Source organism: Armigeres subalbatus, chromosome 2, assembly GCF_024139115.2.
Source record: "Armigeres subalbatus isolate Guangzhou_Male chromosome 2, GZ_Asu_2, whole genome shotgun sequence".
NCBI classification, from domain to species: Eukaryota; Metazoa; Arthropoda; class Insecta; order Diptera; family Culicidae; genus Armigeres; species Armigeres subalbatus.
In genome coordinates, this window is record NC_085140.1 from 353,392,063 (window position 1) to 353,410,662 (window position 18,600).

The 18,600-nt window shown below is 37.2% G+C and overlaps 1 protein-coding gene across 2 annotated transcripts in view; it reads right to left on the minus strand.

Annotated features, from left to right (window-relative positions):
• LOC134212934 (pseudouridylate synthase RPUSD2) overlaps positions 1–18,600 on the minus strand; it is a 454,550-nt gene that overhangs the window by 35,835 nt on the left and 400,115 nt on the right. For both annotated transcript variants that reach the window (XM_062691287.1, XM_062691286.1), the window contains exons 6-9: positions 15,397–15,617; positions 8,254–8,444; positions 7,973–8,179; positions 7,665–7,882 (exon numbers count right to left, since the gene is read on the minus strand). In XM_062691287.1, coding sequence (XP_062547271.1) covers positions 7,665–7,882; positions 7,973–8,179; positions 8,254–8,444; positions 15,397–15,617 — 837 coding nt within the window. The remainder of the gene's footprint in view (positions 1–7,664; positions 7,883–7,972; positions 8,180–8,253; positions 8,445–15,396; positions 15,618–18,600) is intronic.

An 18,600-nucleotide genomic window follows, 5' to 3' on the forward strand; every position in this document is an offset into this window, starting at 1 on the left:
CTCGTCGTAACTACGCAACTTCATTGTTTGTTTATTAAGAAAAATGTGACTCGAGGAAAATAGGGATTTTTTTCAGTAACTTGTAACATGTTTCTAATAATTAAAAACTTATCCTCCATATCATCAATACACAAATATAATACGTTTTCTTATGTTGTAGGTCGAAGTCCTTTTTCAGGCAACAAAAATTTCAGTATACACCTGGATATGAAGTTTTTTTTTACATGATGGTCCCCATCTAATACATGTGTGAAAGCAGCATTCAGATTCGAGTTATTGCGAATTATTCAGATTTAAATTAGACAAGCTGTATGTTTTGAATATATATCGGATTTTTTTCTTTACAGCTTAGATCGGAATGACAAATACTGGTGCTGTTTCGTCTTGTTTTTGTAAATATTTTATATTAACATAACAACGTTAACGATCAGAAAAATGCTTCAAGGATTTTACAGTAATGTGTGTAATTCAAGAATATTATTTGTTAAATTCTCTAATACTAAAATTTGCTTTGTTGAACCACAAGTTTGATATTATAATACGGAATATCATCTTCTAATACTAGCTGTGCATGTGCTTATATAATACAATACAATAATACGGAATATTGTGTTCTGTGTAGATTTATTTTCCCTTGGTTTGATTGGTTCCGCGAGTGTCGACAATTGCTGATTTACTTTCTGAATAAAGACGGAGGCTTTTGATCGAAATCATCGAATGAATATATTATTCAGCGGCGGTGAATCGATGTGGAGGATCTGTTTCGTCTCTTGGGATGTTAGTAGTGTATTTGTGCAGATTGCCTATCGGTCTAGAACTATCGGCTACTCGCTGCAGCTCGAGCACGTTCTCCTTTATCGATGATGCGCAAACCTATGAAATCAGAGCCGTATGTTCCAAGTTTTTAGTTTTCGATCACATAAGGTCAGCGGTTTATGATGCGCCTAGAGCAAAATGATCATAAGTTAACGGAGGAACGCTTTCCATATGCGAAAAAACCAATTAGAATAAAGTAATATTAATGAGGCTGACCCAGCACACAGGTAGTACACGTTTGATACGCAATCCAACGAACAAATCAATTTTTGTCACTTGTACTGAACATTAGTACTGAGTATTTTCGATTTCATCATTGATTTTCAGAGAAACAAATTAGCATTTGCCGACGACCGATAGAGGCAAATAGAGGATTGTGAATGAAATATTAAAAAACAACTTCGTCGAAACCAGAACTCACATCCTAATAGTGTAGCTGTTTGTCTAATTTAAATCTAAATGCTAGGAACTAGTCGGTTCGGAGTGATAAAATCTGCGCTGCATTCAGGTATGTCTTGGTTGGGAATCATCATGTTATAGGCCTTTATATCAATAGTATTAGTTGTCTCCTGGAAGAATTATCACCTAAAAATATAAAACTTTATATCATATTGAGATAAACAGAATATATTTTAATATATTAAAAGCTTGTTACAAAAATAAATCGATTTAGTTCGAGTCGCTCCATTTTTTACAATAAATAAACAATGTGAAAACAGTTGCTTAGATACGAAAACCGTGCGTCGGAAAAAGTTCGGCGTCGGAAACAATTCGGCGTCGGAAGCAGTTACTGTCAGATTTATTTATAGCAGCCGCCATTATGGCGAATGTGGAAAGCTGGATAGTGGACACCTCAAACGTCAAAAGGGGTGATTCAAAATTTATAGCATGACCTGCGTAAAAAGCTGGATTGGAAATGTAAACATAATGCTCCAGCTAGGCGCATGCAGCGCTCCTAGCGGACAGCAGCAGAACATGACTGCATTTACAAGTTCAAACCATGATACGAATTTAGTTCAAACCATGATCAGTTTTTACCTTGTATAAATGTTACTATTTTAACTATTTAAAACTGTTTCTTAATTGTATGATGATGTCAATCGATTACAGATAAAAATAGCGTTCTTTTGGTATATTGATCTCACTCCTGTGTCATAAAATGCGTCCTTTACGAGCTTTTTGAAATTATGCCACTGATTTAGCGCAAATTCAGGACGTTCTTAAATCGCTTTATTTTATTACTTGAACAATATGTAAGAATGTTTAAATAAACTCTATCACTTCCAGTATACCTAAATATGCCATTCATACTGTTTTAGGTTCATTTCCTGCCAATGAGATGGTAATTTCTACTGATTTCAAAATGGTTCAAACCATGATACGCTTTTCACTAGTTCAAACCATGATTGGAAACCCTACTTGAGATTGTGAGATTGTTTCAATATGTTTTTTTTATATGTCTCCAAAACTAAATGCACGCTGGATTTAAAAATCCGGAAGTTTGTTTATGGATCCATTATCCAATTGATAATGGTAGCATAAACAGGCGGGGCTTATTGCAAGTGAAAGTGACCTCGGGCTGGACGTGAGTTACCAGGCAGTCTGAAATGGATCACTGGAGCTGCAGTAGAGCTAACACCTTCTAACTACCGGGCTAAAGCTGGTTTTATTGCAGACAGCTTTCTTCCATAATACCACTGCCGTACAGTGGGGGTTTGATTAAAGATACACACACACACATACACACCAAATATTTCTCTAAGAATTTCTAATTATTAACTTTGCGCAAACTTCCAGATTTGTTAATTGGAATCATCGTTGCTGTTTTCCATAGTCAAGGGATCGTTTTTTCACTCAACGATACGTTGAAAATTAGTGTTAGTGAAGCCGCTAGTGATTCAGCACAGGCTTTCAGCAGGAAAGGCGTTAGGCCATCAACTCCTGTATTTTTTGAAGCATCTAAATCGCAAAGAGCTTTCATCACTTCTTGATCGGAGAACAAAAAAGGCGCGACGTTAATATCGTGCTGTAGAACATTCGAAAAACAGTACCTGGGTGAGTTTGCGGAGGGTTCGCATTGAACACACTCTTAAAAAAGTCGGCGAACAGATATGATAGCTGTAAACCATAAACAATATTGATCGGAACTTGCTTAGCCTTTTTTGCAATTTGATACATCTCCAAAACCAGGACGGACGGGTTTAGAAAATCCTTTCGGGAAAACTTCCAGGAATTCACTGCAGGAATACTATGCCAGGAATTTCTTTTGACATTCTTCCAGGGACTACTACGGAAAAAAAATTCTGCAAAGTTCTTTGTAAATTTCTCATAAAATTCGTAAGAAACTTCCTCCGGTAAGTCCTTTCAGAAATTCCCTTTGAAATCACAGCCAAAATTGTTCCGTAAAGTTTGTTGGAAGAATTTTTGTAGAAATATATTAAATAATTTAAAAGGAAATAACTACTAATGGAATTTCCGAAAGAGTTTCTAAAGGAAATTTCAAAGGAATTTCCAGAAGCAATTTCAGAAAGAAGTTTTAAAGTAATTTCCGGATCATTCGAAAAGAATTTTTGAAGCTATTGTTGAAATTTCATTAAATGCAGAATAAATTTCCGAAAAAAAATCTAAAGGAATACTCAAGATGCAAGGATTCCTTAAGATTTTATTTCAAGCTTTTCCTATATGAATTTTTGAAGGGATTCCTTAGGAAAATTTCGATGGAATTTTAAGAACTCCTTCTTTTATTTTTCGAATATCTATCTACTAATAAATTTCTGGAGAAGTCATTTCCTTGGAATTTCCCAAAAAAAATTTTGGTGGAAATTTGTAAGGAATTCTTGAAGAAGAAATTGAAGAATATCGGAAATTCTTTCGTGAGTCCCAGAAGAAAATTTTGGAAGAATTATGCGAGTCGAGGGATTGGAATTTCTTATGAAATACCTGGAAGAATGAATGGAATGAAGGAAATTCCGAAGTAGTTTCTAAGAAAATGTTAAGAATTTGTTTTAAGTGATTTAAAAAAAATCCCTGTAAATATTCTGCAGGTAGTACAGTGAGCTCTCCCTTACTCGATAGCGACCATCGAGTTAGGGAGGTATAGAGACAGGAACACATTTATATTTGGCCGAATACCATTTGGTCAAATAGTTGAAATTTGTTTTCCTATTAAGTGAAGTAAGGGTAAGATGTTCGAAAAGAATAGTGAGCAGCGCGAAATGGGATGTTCGAAATAAGTAAAAAGTAGTGAAAAGTAAGCAGTAAGAAACGGAAGTGAGTATTGAATAGTGAGATGCGTGCTGTAACATGTGTGTAGTGGAAAGTGAGAAATGAGAAGTGAGTGGTGAGAAATGAGTAGTGAAAAGTGAGATTTGAAAGTTACGAAGGGCAAAGTACGATGTGAGTAGTAAGATAAACAGAAGCAAGGAGTTAGAAGCAAGTTGTTGAGTAGTGAGAAGTGAGTGGAGAGCTATAAGACAGAAAGAAGGAAGAAGAAAGAATCGGGTTTCTTCCCTATCGTTCCTCGGTCCTCACTTCTCCTACTACTCCCTTCTCACTCCTAATTTCTCACATTGACTACTTACTGCTTTCTTCTCTCTTCACATTTTTCACTTCTCACTATTCACTCGTAACTTCTTATGTATCACTTCTTACTTCTCTTTTCACACTTATCACTTCTTATTTTCAACTTCTAAGTTTTTACTTTTCACTACTGTTTCGCATTTCAAATTTCACAATTCTAATTTCTCACTCTCTTCTACTCACTTCTCACTTCAATTCTCACTTCTTACTTTTAACTTTTCATTTCTCACTATTATTTCATGCTTCGCACATCTCACTTTTGACTTCACACCTCTCACTTTTCATTTTTTTATTTTTACTTCTCACTTATTACTTCTCATATCTCACTGATTTCTCATTTCTCAATTATCACTTTTCATTTTTTCTTTTCACTTCTCACTTTTCATTACTTACTTACTTACTTTTCACTTCTCACTTTTCACTTGTTACTTTTCACTTCTCTCTATTCACTTCTCACTCCGAATTTCTCCTTCTAACTTCTCACTTCTAATCTTTTATTTCTCTCCAGTAGCCTTGCGAGCAAAGGCATAGGATTGCCAATCCGGAGATGGCGAGTTCAATTCTCGGTCCGGTCGAGGTTGTTTTCGGATTGGAAACTTTTTCGACACCCTGGGTATAGTGTTTGGAAATGCTAATAGAAAAAGTTGAAAAGCAGGTCAAGTTCCATTTGGAATGTGGAGCCATTGAAGAAGAAGAAGAATAATTTATTTCACTGTATTTCTAGATACATTTCTGAAGATTTTTTTACAAGAAATTCCTTGAGGATATTTGTAATAAATCACTGGGAGAATTTACGATGGAATTCCTGGAGGAGCTTTTGAAGGTACACCTGAAAGAGTTTCTAGATGACTAACCGAGTTAATTCCTAGAAGTATTTTTTTACGAAAAAATGTCTGGAGAGTTTCCTGAACGACCTGTTAGATAAATTATTGAAATATCACCTAGATGAATACTCTAAGAAATTTGTGGAAAAAATTCCGAAGCAACTTCTGAAGTAAATTCCAAAGAAATATGCCTAAAAGTATAATGATGGATCGACTGCAATTCAGACATTTTTGGGATTTTTTTTGGCATTAAGCAAAGCATGAAGTCTAAGTTCCCCATTCAAAACAGGTCGAAAAACACGAATTAGTTAAGATTACAACGTGTTGGAATTAAATGGAATAGTACATGACAGGTGACGACATTCCGCTGAAAGAATTCAATAATTTCCATCAGTGTGTTCAGTTTTATTGAAATATATCATTTTGCATAATGTAAAATGCTTTATTCATTCGGAAAATGGCAGTGGAGCCGATAATAAATATATTTAAAAGGAAGGTGACAAAGAAGGCCAAAAAGCTTCAATCGATAATTGAAAGCTCAGCTGGCAGTATCTGCAATTTGTTTTTCTCAAAAGATGTTTAATTCTATTCGTCAGTACATTCATCATATTTCCTAATCAAACCCTATTTTTAATTTCAATAGCAGTAATAAAGTTTTTACAAAAAAGATATACAATTTTTTTTCATTTTCATTAGAAAAACATAAACTTCCTTTTCACTCTCTCAAAACCGTGAAAAGCTATAATTCACGCACATAGTACCATAAGGGTGTAACTGATTTCTCTTTATCGATTTTATATTACTTCTACACTACCCAACGGGGTTAAACGGCCAACGGTATAATGGTGATTGTCGATGCTGATGCAAGGTCAGCTAGTGACCAATTATATTAGTTTCGCTGGGAGCTTGATTTCATTGGCGACAACTAAGATCGATGATTATTTCATCTAGCTTCAATTAAAGCCTGTCCACGTTAAATTTCGGACGCTGAACTTCCTATGTGTTTTTTTTTAAATTTAAAAACCACTGATACGAACCATTTACATGACAGCTAAACTATTCGCTTAATGTGCTTTCGTTTAGCATGTTTCAGCTGTCATCCAAATTGATGAATTGGTGACTAATTTATTGGACATTATCTGAGTGTTCGAAATATAACGATCCTAAATACTATATCCGTCAGCACCACTCATAACAGATTATATATGCAATAATGATAGATTGTTTCACTGCGAGTTGAATATGCTTAGAAACAGACTTCTGACTGTCAAATTTGAAATAAGAAAATCGCTTTTGGTAATCAACCAGCAAGTTGATCAAAATGTGAATTCAATTTAAATATCACTGTTCGTGCATGACGGAAACACGTAGGCTGTGTCATCCAGCTGTGTGCTTCCTTTTTTCAAGCCAATGCAACCACTTCTTCGGCAGGGGAATCGGTTCGAACAATATTGACAAGGGCGGAAATACCAAGATGGAGAAAAACGTTTTTTCTCCCCGCCCAATACATAAGATAATTTACAGCACAGCCACAGGAAGTAGTCATCGGTATTCATCGAGTAATTTTGAAACGACAATCTAAGATCAACTCTACATATTCTTGTTGCACATAGACCAAACGTTAGAATTGAAAGAACTTCAGACTTTTTTCACTTATAAATCAACAACGTAAGGTTGACAGAAATGAAAAAAAAAAAAATAACAGAACACAAAACATATTTTTGCAAATCGACAGTTTCTTAATTGTCAAAAGTTTCACTATATTGATACAAGTTTCATTATATAAACAGTCCAATTAAACCAAAATATGTGCCAAATATTTATCTCTTTTTGTTGAAAAATTAAGGTTAAAAAGGTGTAACATTTTATTATGCTTTACAAACAACATGAGCAGGAGAGGGGTAAATATTGTCGGAGAATTCACTTCAAACGGATTCAGTGCTCAATAATAAACAGTCAAAACTTCCAGGAATTATTTATAGTAAAATTTTGCATAGGATAGTGAAGTTCGGTTATTCAACCGAGCTAGTCACAGTATTTGTCGATGACTTAACTATGTTTTGCGGGCGTCAATTGCAATCGAAAGCTATAGCAAGATATATTCCAAAAACGGTAAATTAGTCGAAAATGATCAAAACACCAAATACTGATTAATGAACTTACTCTTTAATTTAGTATAAAAAAAATACTAAAATTAGGCAATCTTCTTCGGTTACATTTGATTATATTGTTGGAAATTGTCAAATAGAATAAAGATACAAATGCTGAAAGCCTTTTGCAATAAAGATACTACGACTTTCGAATCAATTAGCGTGTTAAAATACATTACCAGCATTGCCGATGCACACTCTAGTTACATAATATTGACACCGACGACGATGGGGGTCAAGAGCATATGCATGAATCTTCGCCACTACATACAGCATCTGCACCATGTTTAATTACCTTTTGCGACTGCAGCCGAGTGTTGAGCGCCGTGGAACTGCTATTGCTGCTACCGGTGTGGACACTGCCGACGACGTTCAGCGTGTTCGGCGTCAGGATCGAGGCACACATGTTCTCGTTGGGGCTCTCGCTGCCCAGCGACACTGGCCGGGGGCTTTCCGAGCAGGGTGAAGCTTCGCGGGACACACTCTCCGAGTCGTCGTCACTTAAAATTGGTCCTGTGCCAAAATCGGAAAGGAGATAAAGGGCGAAAGATTGTAATTGTTAGCCAGATTAGAAAGCCAAAGCATTATTAGAGAAAGTCCTACCCTTGCCATCCTCCAAGTCGTTCTTCATCGGTTTGAACATGGACAGTTCCGAGTCGCCGTCAATTCCGAGCCAATTTTCCGCATTATGGATGTTGATAAGATCTTTCACCAGTTGTTCATCGCTTTTGCCTCCGATGTCGCCGCCTCGCCCCTTGGCAGGGCCGAACACCTCGTGGTTGTAAAGTGGGTCGTTTACCACGGGGTACCCTGCAGACGGAAGCGATGATATTTATTATCAATAAAATGTATCCTCGACGGACACACTTGATTTTCTATCTTACCCAGATACTGCAAATGGACCCGGATTTGGTGCATGCGGCCGGTTAGGGGCTTGCACAGAACAACGCTGCTGGTGCCATTGTAGCCCAGCTTCTGGAAGGTGGTGGTGCATTCTTTACCCTTTGCTGAAACCTTGCAGACACCGATTTTGTAGCTCACCACTTCAATCGGTTCTTTGCATTCAATGATGCCACTGAAAAATCGGAAAACAGAATGAATGGAATTGATTATTGGACGGTGAACTAATGCAATTTGCAAATGAGTAATCTCCAATTTTTTTGTTGTCTTGATTAATTGGCGCCGATAGATTTAGAGCTGCCAACGTCTGTCAAATTTTTGTTGTATATCAAAGGAAAAAAAGGAATTTTGTAATTAAAAATCTAAAATATAATCTCCTTTGAATTTCCAATATTTGGAAACACTGAAAGTTTTTTATTCATAAAAAATACGCTAGATTCTGTTATTCTATTTTTTAGGTAGTTCCTATACTTTTGACAGTATTTCTTGAAGTCTCATAATTTTCCAGTCATCTTTTAATATTTGTTCATAATTTTGATAAATCAAAGATAACTAATTAAATGGTAAGTTATACAACAAGTGGCCACACAAATTCATCCTTGAAACTCTTTGGGCGCTTTTACAGATATGGAGGGTGGGTTTCATTTGCTGCTATGGCAAAAAGAATAGCGAACATGCAATCTGATATATGGGGAAACATATGCCAGCATCCACAGCTACGACATCACAGTTCACTGCCGCCAGACTGAATTCCATTAGTCTGATTCAACTCATTTCAAAGTCACTATTTCCAACAAGTAAACAAATCAGCCGCCATCATTCTTCACCCTACCAACCCATCATGTTAAGCCTTTTTTCCTTTTTTTCGGAGCTTTCCATCTTTACGCCCACAAACAAGTGGCAAGCAGTTGCTGCTGGTTTCAAAAAGATGTATGTAGCATCCCGAAGAAAAGCGAATATCATAAGTATCTGAATAATTTTAAACTCTTTCGTGTAAAATTGTGTTTTAAAATACGAATAAGCCAAAATCGATGACAAACCATGTTACTAGGAATTCAGTTTCACAACCTAAAATTTCTAGATTCTCAAGTTTGGCTCGGGAATGCTTTCCATTTTATTATTATTATTTTCACAGAGCATCAGCCGGGCTCGATGATATCGCTTTAGAACTGGGTAAAATACCAGAATGCTCCCCTGTCTCCCACTTTCCCAGCCCGAAGAACATCCGGAATGCACGCACACGCTTTCGCATCCCAACTCTCGTATGAAGAGGGACTTCCCACGGGTATGTAAAAGCTCCGAGGGTAATACCCGGCTTCGTCTCATCTCATGTCTTTCAAACCAAGCGTGACGTAGCAGCCTGTAGGGATATCATGTGTGTACTATGGAAGCACCTACGCTTCAATGCTCGACTAAGGCAATATAGCCTAAAACGGACTATTGCGGCTTTATTTCTAATTGTTGTTAATATGCTTGAACATTTCATTGAATTGTGGAACAATGAAACTGAAGATGAACAAATACCTCTTCCATCAATGTTGCATTTACGGTGCAGAAATTTTGTACATAATTGAGTTCGAAATGAACTGATAAATTAATTCGGAACATCGAACCGATATGAGAGCACTTACCCTAGAGAGCACAGTAAAAGGCTTCCAAATTGGTAAAGCAGTATGGGTAATTAAATTATCCCGATAAAAATCCAATACATGTTGCTTTTAATTGAACCAATCTCGCTGTGCTTCCCGTCGTTCGCCGGTCGGGCGTCAGCATTCTTGGGAACGGAGAGGCACGGGTGATGCACTCAACAGGGATCGGGAAGGGATGTATCTTTCTAGGGTAATGAAATTGATTTTTCTAGGACGCTTTGTATCTTTCTAGGCGCAAGACAGCATCTCTCCGGAAGCGACGTTACAGTTTTCTGCCTCCATATGGGAGGAACGGATACATGCCGCTGGGTGGATGTTGGTGGGGGGGTTCTATAATAGTGGGATAATGAGACTTAGGCCCGCTGCTGCTGGGCGAAAATTGGTTCCGGAATTCAATCTTCGGCATGCCTACTGAATTCGCTAAATAAGGACGTAGGTTAGTAACCTGACGGAAGAGCAAAAATGTTATAGTCATTACTAACCCTACCTCAAGCTCCATGAGGAAAATATACCGATGAGACACCTTGCAGGCCCAAGGGGTCATATATGATCCCAAAAGAAAAATGATTATAAAAATCTCACGATGAAAAAGAATAAACACTGTCTGAAACACTGAAATTTTGAAACAAATTCATAAGAATTTCAAAAAGATTTCCAGAAGTATTCCGGAAGAATTTTCAGAAGAACGAGGAAGTTCGGGAAAAACTGCCAAGAAAATTCGGAAGAAAGTTATCAAGAAAATTCTTGATATTATATACGGGACATTTTTTGGAGATTCTTTGGGAAATTATGTGGAATTTCCTTAAAAAAATCTTTGGGAATTCTTCGGAAAATTCTTAAGAATTTTTCCGAGTTTTTTTAATTTTTAATTTAATGAAAAAAATCGGAGTTTGTTGGGTAAATTCTTTGGGAAATTCATCAGAACTTTCTCGGGAAATTCTTCGAATATCCTTGGATTTTTTTCGAAATTTCCTCGAAAATGGAATTTTCCTCGAAAATACTTTGGAATTTACTCTGCAAATACTTTGGTATTAACTTGAATTTTTTTTCGGAATTTCCACGAAAAATACTTCAGAATTACCTTGAAAATTCTTCAGAATTTTCTCGGAAATTCTTCAGAATTTCAAGGAAACTCTTGGAATTTCCTCGAAATTCTCTTGGAATTTCTCGGAAATCTTGAAATTTCTCGGAAATTCGGAATTTCTCGGAAATTCTTCGGAATTTCCTCGAAATTCTTCGGAATTTCCTCAGGAAATTCTTCGGAATTTCCTTGGGAAATTCTTCAGATTTCCTTGGGAAATTCTTCGAATTTCCTTGAAATTCTTCGGAATTTCCTTGGGAAATTCTTCGAATTTCCTTGGAAATTCTTCGAATTTCCTTGGAAATTCTTCGGAATTTCCTTGGGAAATTCTTCGGAATTTCCTTGGGAAATTCTTCGGAATTTCCTTGGGAAATTCTTCGAATTTCCTTGGAAATTCTTCGGAATTTCCTTGGAAATTCTTCGGAATTTCCTTGGGAAATTCTTCGAATTTCCTTGGAAATTCTTCGAATTTCTTGGGAAATTCTTCGGAATTTTCTCGGGAAATTCTTCGGAATTTCCTTGGGAAATTCTTCGAAATTTCCTAGAGAAATTCTTCGGAATTTCCTAGGGAAATTCTTCGGAATTTCCTTGGAAAATTCTTCGGAATTTCCTTGGGAAATTCTTCGGAATTTCCTTGGGAAATTCTTCGGAATTTCTTCGGGAAATTCTTCGGACAATCTGTTGGGAAAACTGTTAGGAAAACTCTTTGGAACTTCCTCGGGAAAATTCTTTCTTTAGAATTTCCTCAAAAATGCGTCGGATTTTTCAGAAGATTCTTTTCGAAATTTCTAAAAAAATTCCTCCAGGAAACACAGGATTTTTTTTTCGGAATACCCACGGATTTCTTAGGAATTTCTAATCTAAAAGTTAAACGTAGAATGTTGTGATAAAACGCTATTGAATAATTTTGAATCCTACCAATTTTAATCGACGTGAGAAATTTTTGAAGGAATTAGTATTTTCCGAGAAAATTCCGAAGTATTAAATTTTAAAGAATTAACAGGAGAAAATCAAAACAAAAATCGTCAGGAAATTCGAAAGAATTTTCCAAAGATTTCTACATAACTTCCTGCAGAAAATCGAAATTTCTCGCGAAAGATATTCGAAATATTTTTATGAAGCAGAGCATTTTTGGAGAAAATGCGAAAGAATTTCCAAAGAAAATTGGAAAGAGTATCCCACAGATTTCCCGAGGAAACTTGGGCTTCCAAAAACAAAATAGAAAGCTTCGAAATTTTCTTGGGAAATTCTTTGGAATTTCCTTTGGAAATCCTTGGAATTTCCTTTGGAAAATCTTCGGAATTTCCTTGAAAATTCTTCGAATTTCCTGGGAAATTCTTTGGAATTTCCTTGAAATTCTTGGAATATCCTTTGGAAATTCTTCGGAATTTCTTTGGGAAATTCTCTTCAGAAATTTCTGGGAAATTCTTCGGAATTTCCTTGGGAAATTCTTCGGAATTTCCTTGGGAAATTCTTCGATTTCCTCGGGAAATTCTTCGAAATTTCCTTGGGAAATTCTTCGAAATTTCCTTGGGAAATTCTTCGGAATTTCCTTGGGAAATTCTTCGGAATTTCCTTGGGAAATTCTTCGAAATTTCCTTGGGAAATTCTTCGAAATTTCCTTGGGAAATTCTTCGGAATTTCCTTGGGAAATTCTTCGGAATTTCCTTGGGAAATTCTTCGGAATTTCCTTGGGAAATTCTTCGAAATTTCCTTGGGAAATTCTTCGAAATTTCCTTGGGAAATTCTTCGAAATTCCTTGGAAATTGTTCGGAATTTCCTTGGGAAATTCTTCGAATTTCCTTGGGAAATTCTCCGGAATTTCCTGGTGGAAATTCTTCGGAATTTCCTGGTGGAAATTCTTCGGAATTTCCTTGGGAAATTCTTCGGAATTTCCTGAAATTCTTCGAATTTCCTGGTGGAAATTCTTCGGAATTTCCTGGTGGAAATTCTTCGGAATTTCTCAGGAAATTCTCGGAATTTCCTCGGAAATTCTTGGAATTTCCTTGGGAAATTCTTCGGAATTTCCTTGGGAAATTCTTCGAATTTCCTTGAAATTCTTCGGAATTTCCTTGGGAAATTCTTCGGAATTTCCTTGGGAAATTCTTCGGAATTTCCTTGGGAAATTCTTCGAATTTCCTCAGGAAATTCTTCGAATTTCCTTGGGAAATTCTTCGGAATTTCCTTGGAAATTCTTCGAATTTCCTTGGGAAATTCTTCGAATTTCCTGGGAAATTCTTCGGAATTTCCTCGCGAAATTCTTCTCGATTTCCTGGGAAATTCTTCGGAATTTCCTAGGGAAATTTTTCGGCAAAACTTCCTGGGGAAATTCTTCGGAATTTCCTGGGGAGATTCCTCGGAATTTCCTGGGGGAAATTCTTCGGAATTTCCTTGAAATTCTTCGGAAAAGTTTCTTGGAAAATTCTTCGGAATTTCCTTGGGAAATTCTTCGGAATTTCCTTGGGAAATTCTTCGGTATTTCCTCGAGAAATTCTTCGAAATTTCCTCGGGAAATTCTTCGGAATTTCTTCGAGGAATTCTTCGGACATTCCTCGGAAGACTGTTCGCAAAACTTTTCGGAATTTCGTCGGGAAACTCTTCAGAACTTCTTGGGAAATTCTTCGAAATTTCCTCGGGTAATTCCGCGAAAAAATCCTCCAGAAAATTCTTCGGAATTTTCCCGGTAAATTCTTCGGAAACTCCTCGGGAAATTCCTCGGAATCTCCGAGGGAAATTCTTCGGAATTTCTTCGAGAAAATCTTCGGACATTCCTCGGAAAACTGTTCGCAAAACTTTTCGGAATTTCTTCGGGAAACTCTTCAGAACTTCTTGGGAAATTCTTCGAAATTTTCTCGGGTAATTCCGCGAAAAATTCCTCCAGAAAATTCTTCGGAATTTTCCCGGTAAATTCTTCGGAAACTCCTCGGGAAATTCCTCGGAATCTCCGAGGGAAATTCTTCGGATTTTCCTCGGAAAATTCTTCTGAATTTCCTCGAGAAATTCTTTGGAATTTTTTGGGGAAGTTCTTCGGAATTTCCTCGGGAAATTTTTCGGAATTCCCTCGGGAAATTTTTCGGAATTCCCTCGGGAAATTCTTCGGAATTAGCTCGGAAAATTCTTCGGTATTTCCTCGAGAAATTCTTCAAAATTTCCTCGGGAAATTCTTCGGAATTTCTTCGAGAAATTCTCCGGACATTCCTCGGAAAACTGTTCGCAAAACTTTTCGAAATTTCCTCGGGAAATTCTTCGGAATTTCCTTAGGAAATTCTTCAGAATATCCTTTGGAAATTCTGCGGAATTTCTTTGGGAAACTCTTCAGAATTTCTTGGGAAATTCTTCGGAATTTCCTCGGGTAATTCCGCGAAAAATTCCTCCAGGAAATTCTTCAGATTTTCCCCGGGAAATTCTTCGGAAACTCCTCGGGAAATTGCTCGGAATCTCCTCGGAAAATTCTTCTGAATTTCCTCGAGAAATTCTTAGGAATTTTTTGGGGAAATTCTTCGGAACTTCTTCGGAATTTCCTCGGGAAATTCTTCGGAATTTCCTCGGGAAATTCTTCGGAATTTCCTCGGGAAATTCTTCGGAATTTCCTCGGGAAATTCTTCGGAATTTCCTCGAGAAATTCTTTGGAATTTCCTCGGGAAATTCTTAGGAATTTATTCGGGAATTTATTCTTCGGAATTTACTAGGGAAATTCTTCGGAATTTACTCGGGAAATTCTTCGGAATTTACTCGGGAAATTCTTCGGAATTTCCTGGGGAAATTCTTCGGAATTTCCTCGGGAAATTCTTCGGAATTTCCTCGGGAAATTCTTCGGAATTTCCTCGGGAAATTCTTCGGAATCCTCGAAATTCTTCGGAATTTCCTCGAAATTCTTCGAAATTTCCTCGAAATTCTTCGGAATTTCCTCGGGAAATTCTTCGGAATTTCCTCAGGAAATTCTTCCAAATTTCCTCGGGAAATTCTTCGAAATTTCCTCGGGAAATTCTTCGGAATTTCCTCAGGAAATTCTTCGGAATTTCCTCGGGAAATTCTTCGAAATTTCCTCGGGAAATTCTTCGGAATTTCCTCGGGAAATTCTTCGGTATTTCCTCTGGAAATTCTTCGGTATTTCTCGGGAAATTCTTCAGAATTTCCTCGGGAAATTCTTCGGAATTTCCACGGGAAATTTTTCAGAATTTCCTCGGGAAATTTTCCGGAATTTCCTAACAAAGTTCTTCCGAATTTCCTCGAAAAATACTTCGAAATTTCCTCGGGAAAATTTTCTTTTTTAATTACTCTAACAATTATCTCCCAATCATAGATTCGATTCTTCGTTATACAATTCCTATTGTAAAAATGGAGATCTTTTTTCTCCTTACCCTTTAGTAAATCATAAGAAAAGTCGTATTACTCACTCTGGGAACTCGCCCTCCACCCGGCAGATGTACTCCTTCTGCACCTGTCGGTTCCGGATCTGGTGCTCCATCTGGCGGGCTTTTTTCGGACTCCGCCCGAACAGCAGCAGCCCCGACGTCAACCGGTCCAGCCGATGGATGGTCCGCAGATTCTTCAGGTTGTACTCCTTGGCCAGGATGAACACGACCGTGTTGTGGCGATAGCGACCGCAAGGATGGACCTGGGGACCGCACGATTTGGTGTTCGAATACGAAGAAGCGAGGGAAAAACGAGAAGCGTAAACATTAAAACGGAACGGCTGATCGAATCGGGTGGGATTTGCATAAACGATTACGGATTGTATAATTAGTTGAATAATATAATGATAATTATTTTGAAGAAGAGATATATCTGAAGAAAACGGGAAGTGGGGGGAAAACAAAACAAACATGAGCCAGGATCCAGAATGGTCTGAATATAACTGGATCCAGGGATCTAAGGGAAGGGACACAAAGTGAATTAATTATGGAAAGGTAAGCGACATTAAAGGCTCGGTCTTGGAGAAATACGTTGGGGTTAGTTTTTTTGTTTTGTTTTTGGGCAATCAGCAGAAACAAAGCGGTTAGTATACATACAAATCTTCAAATTAGATTAAATAAGTGGGAGGAGGAACGAAAAAACTGTATAGATGGGTAGCGCCGAGATAGCATTTTGCTGGTTAAATTGCAAGGGAAGTAAACAGATGAAAACCATTTGGTGAGTGAAGTTTGTTTGCGTAAATGTTCTTTTGGTTAGCTTTCCGACAGACTGCGATGGTAAATTGGGTCTCTTTTGCGTTATCAGCTATCACAGGTACGATTTCTTCACCGTAGGTAATTGGTCTCCGTTACGATGCAAATGGCATGATTATACCTCTTGGAGGGTGCATTTTTATGGTCTGCTCCATGATGATGCGAGCGATTAAAACAGTGAAATTACTTTTAATTGATATGGCAGTGTTTGAGGTGGGTACTTAGTACAAATGCGGTATTACGTTTTATAATCAGATTAATCCTTTTTACATTGTTCTTGTTTATTGAGTGACCCATTTTTATCAATTTAAGATCTATGACCAAAAGTATGCAATTGTGTTTGCCACAAGAATACCACAAGAACGAATTTAATTAGACATTAGGCCGTTACGAAAATTGATAAAATATGTGAAGAATATTAGAAATGTTTTTTTCTCATTCAGCGTTCTTTTCAGTCGTTTAAAAAGGCACGCACTTGAATGTCCAAGACAAAATTGGGAAGCTTAAACCTATTGTTATTATATTTTCATAGCTGCAGGTGCTCAACACTGAAATGTTGAATGAATTCATTTATAACTCATTATGTGTAGCCTAGTAATATTAAGTGACCTTAGATTCAATATAAATAATCTTGCAATCTATCTAGCATCCAGCTCCACCATTCCTAAACATCTTCGTAAAGATGGTGCAGAAAAAAGCACCAAAAACTTTTTGGTATAGTGAGCGCTACTCAGCGTGGCAGTTTTGGGGCAATTGATCGGATTTGTTCAGCCGCAGCAGCCGCATTGATTGAAATAACATGCCATCGTACCGCTTCGAGCATCCGTCTGTAGTTAAACAGTTTGTCCTTATGAGAAAGCGCTCTTTTCGCGAGAAATGGAAAACGTTTCCCTCCCGGCTAAGCGAATAAGTGCAAGTGATATGCTGTGATGAAGCCAATTTCAATATTCGTCTTTTCCTCGGTTCTGTTCAGATAGGGAAGAGCAGGCAATACTGATACAGTACAGAACCACCGATTATTCGCACCGTTTCACTGAAGATAGGTTTGAGGATATCAACCCGATAATAAATGGACGATTGTTGACTATGAGCACTCATTTTGATAATAGTCATAGGTAGAATATGAATAATGAATATCAAAGTAAATTAAATGGAAAATATTATTCATATTGTTCAATGATTGAAAAGTTTAAGAAATTTTAGTACAACTTCTTCAAATACTTATTTAAATTTGTATTACAATATTATTTTTTATGACTATTAAATGTTTATTACAATTTAAAAACAAATCATTTGTATATTTCTTTCAACGTTCCAATCAACTAAATAGAGCCATAAGTATCGATTATCAAACTTGATATGAAAAACATAAAAAAATGAATGGTATCTCATTATTGACCAGCTTCCTGACACGATGAAGATAAAGTTTTGCGGTATAATTTATTTTTCGTTTCAGTAAGGTGCAATAAAGAATGGTTTATCCTCACTACATTGCGATACTTGACGATGATCTGTCGCTAGAGCGACGCAGCGACAACAACTTTTGCAAAACTCGAAGAAAATGTGCAGTCGGTTGATTCGCTTCTCAACACAAATTTTCGCAAATCCAAACACAATTGGTTTGTGTTTCTGCTCTAAATAATTAAACCTGGCTTGTCGTTAATCGTAAATCGTGATCTCGAATGAGCATCGAACAGAAAGTAATTGTAAATATAAAGAATGGATTGAAATCATGCTAGCTGTATGGATGTATTTGATTAGAAATCAAAGTCCAAACGTCGCGCCGCCGTGCCTTTTCAGTTCCATTCAATGCAATGCAGTGTACAATTCAAATATTCAATTACCACTGGAAACGATGATTTTGTGCTCCGTACACAATTGGATTTTCCATGATTGCATATCTGCAATGAATGGGTGGCGAAATGCAGACAGGCTGTTTAGTATCCATGTTGTTTCGATTTGAAACACACGCGAATGTAAGTTCAGGCGTTTTCATGGTGCGGATTTATAGTTCGAAGTCTCTTTGTCCCATCGGCCAGACTGATTTATGGATTGTAGTGGAACGAAGGATTTGTTTGGTTGATTTATTCGCAATAGACCATTAACCTTTCATAAAGGTTGCTGAACTGCAGTTTCTGGAATTCCTCCATGTTAGGAATGAAGCTTAGTGGATGACTAGGAATACACTACAGTCTCGAACATTGCAATATTAGTCTAAACAAATTTGACTAGTGGGGTCCTCCTTAGCCGTGCGGTAAGACGCGCGGCTACAAAGCAATACCATGCTGAGGGTGGCTGGGTTCGATTCCCGGTGCCGGTCTAGACAATTTTCGGATTGGAAATTGTTTCGACTTCCCTGGGCATAAAAGTATCATCGTGTTAGCCTCATGATATACGAATGCAAAAATGGTAACTTGGCTTAGAAACCTCGCA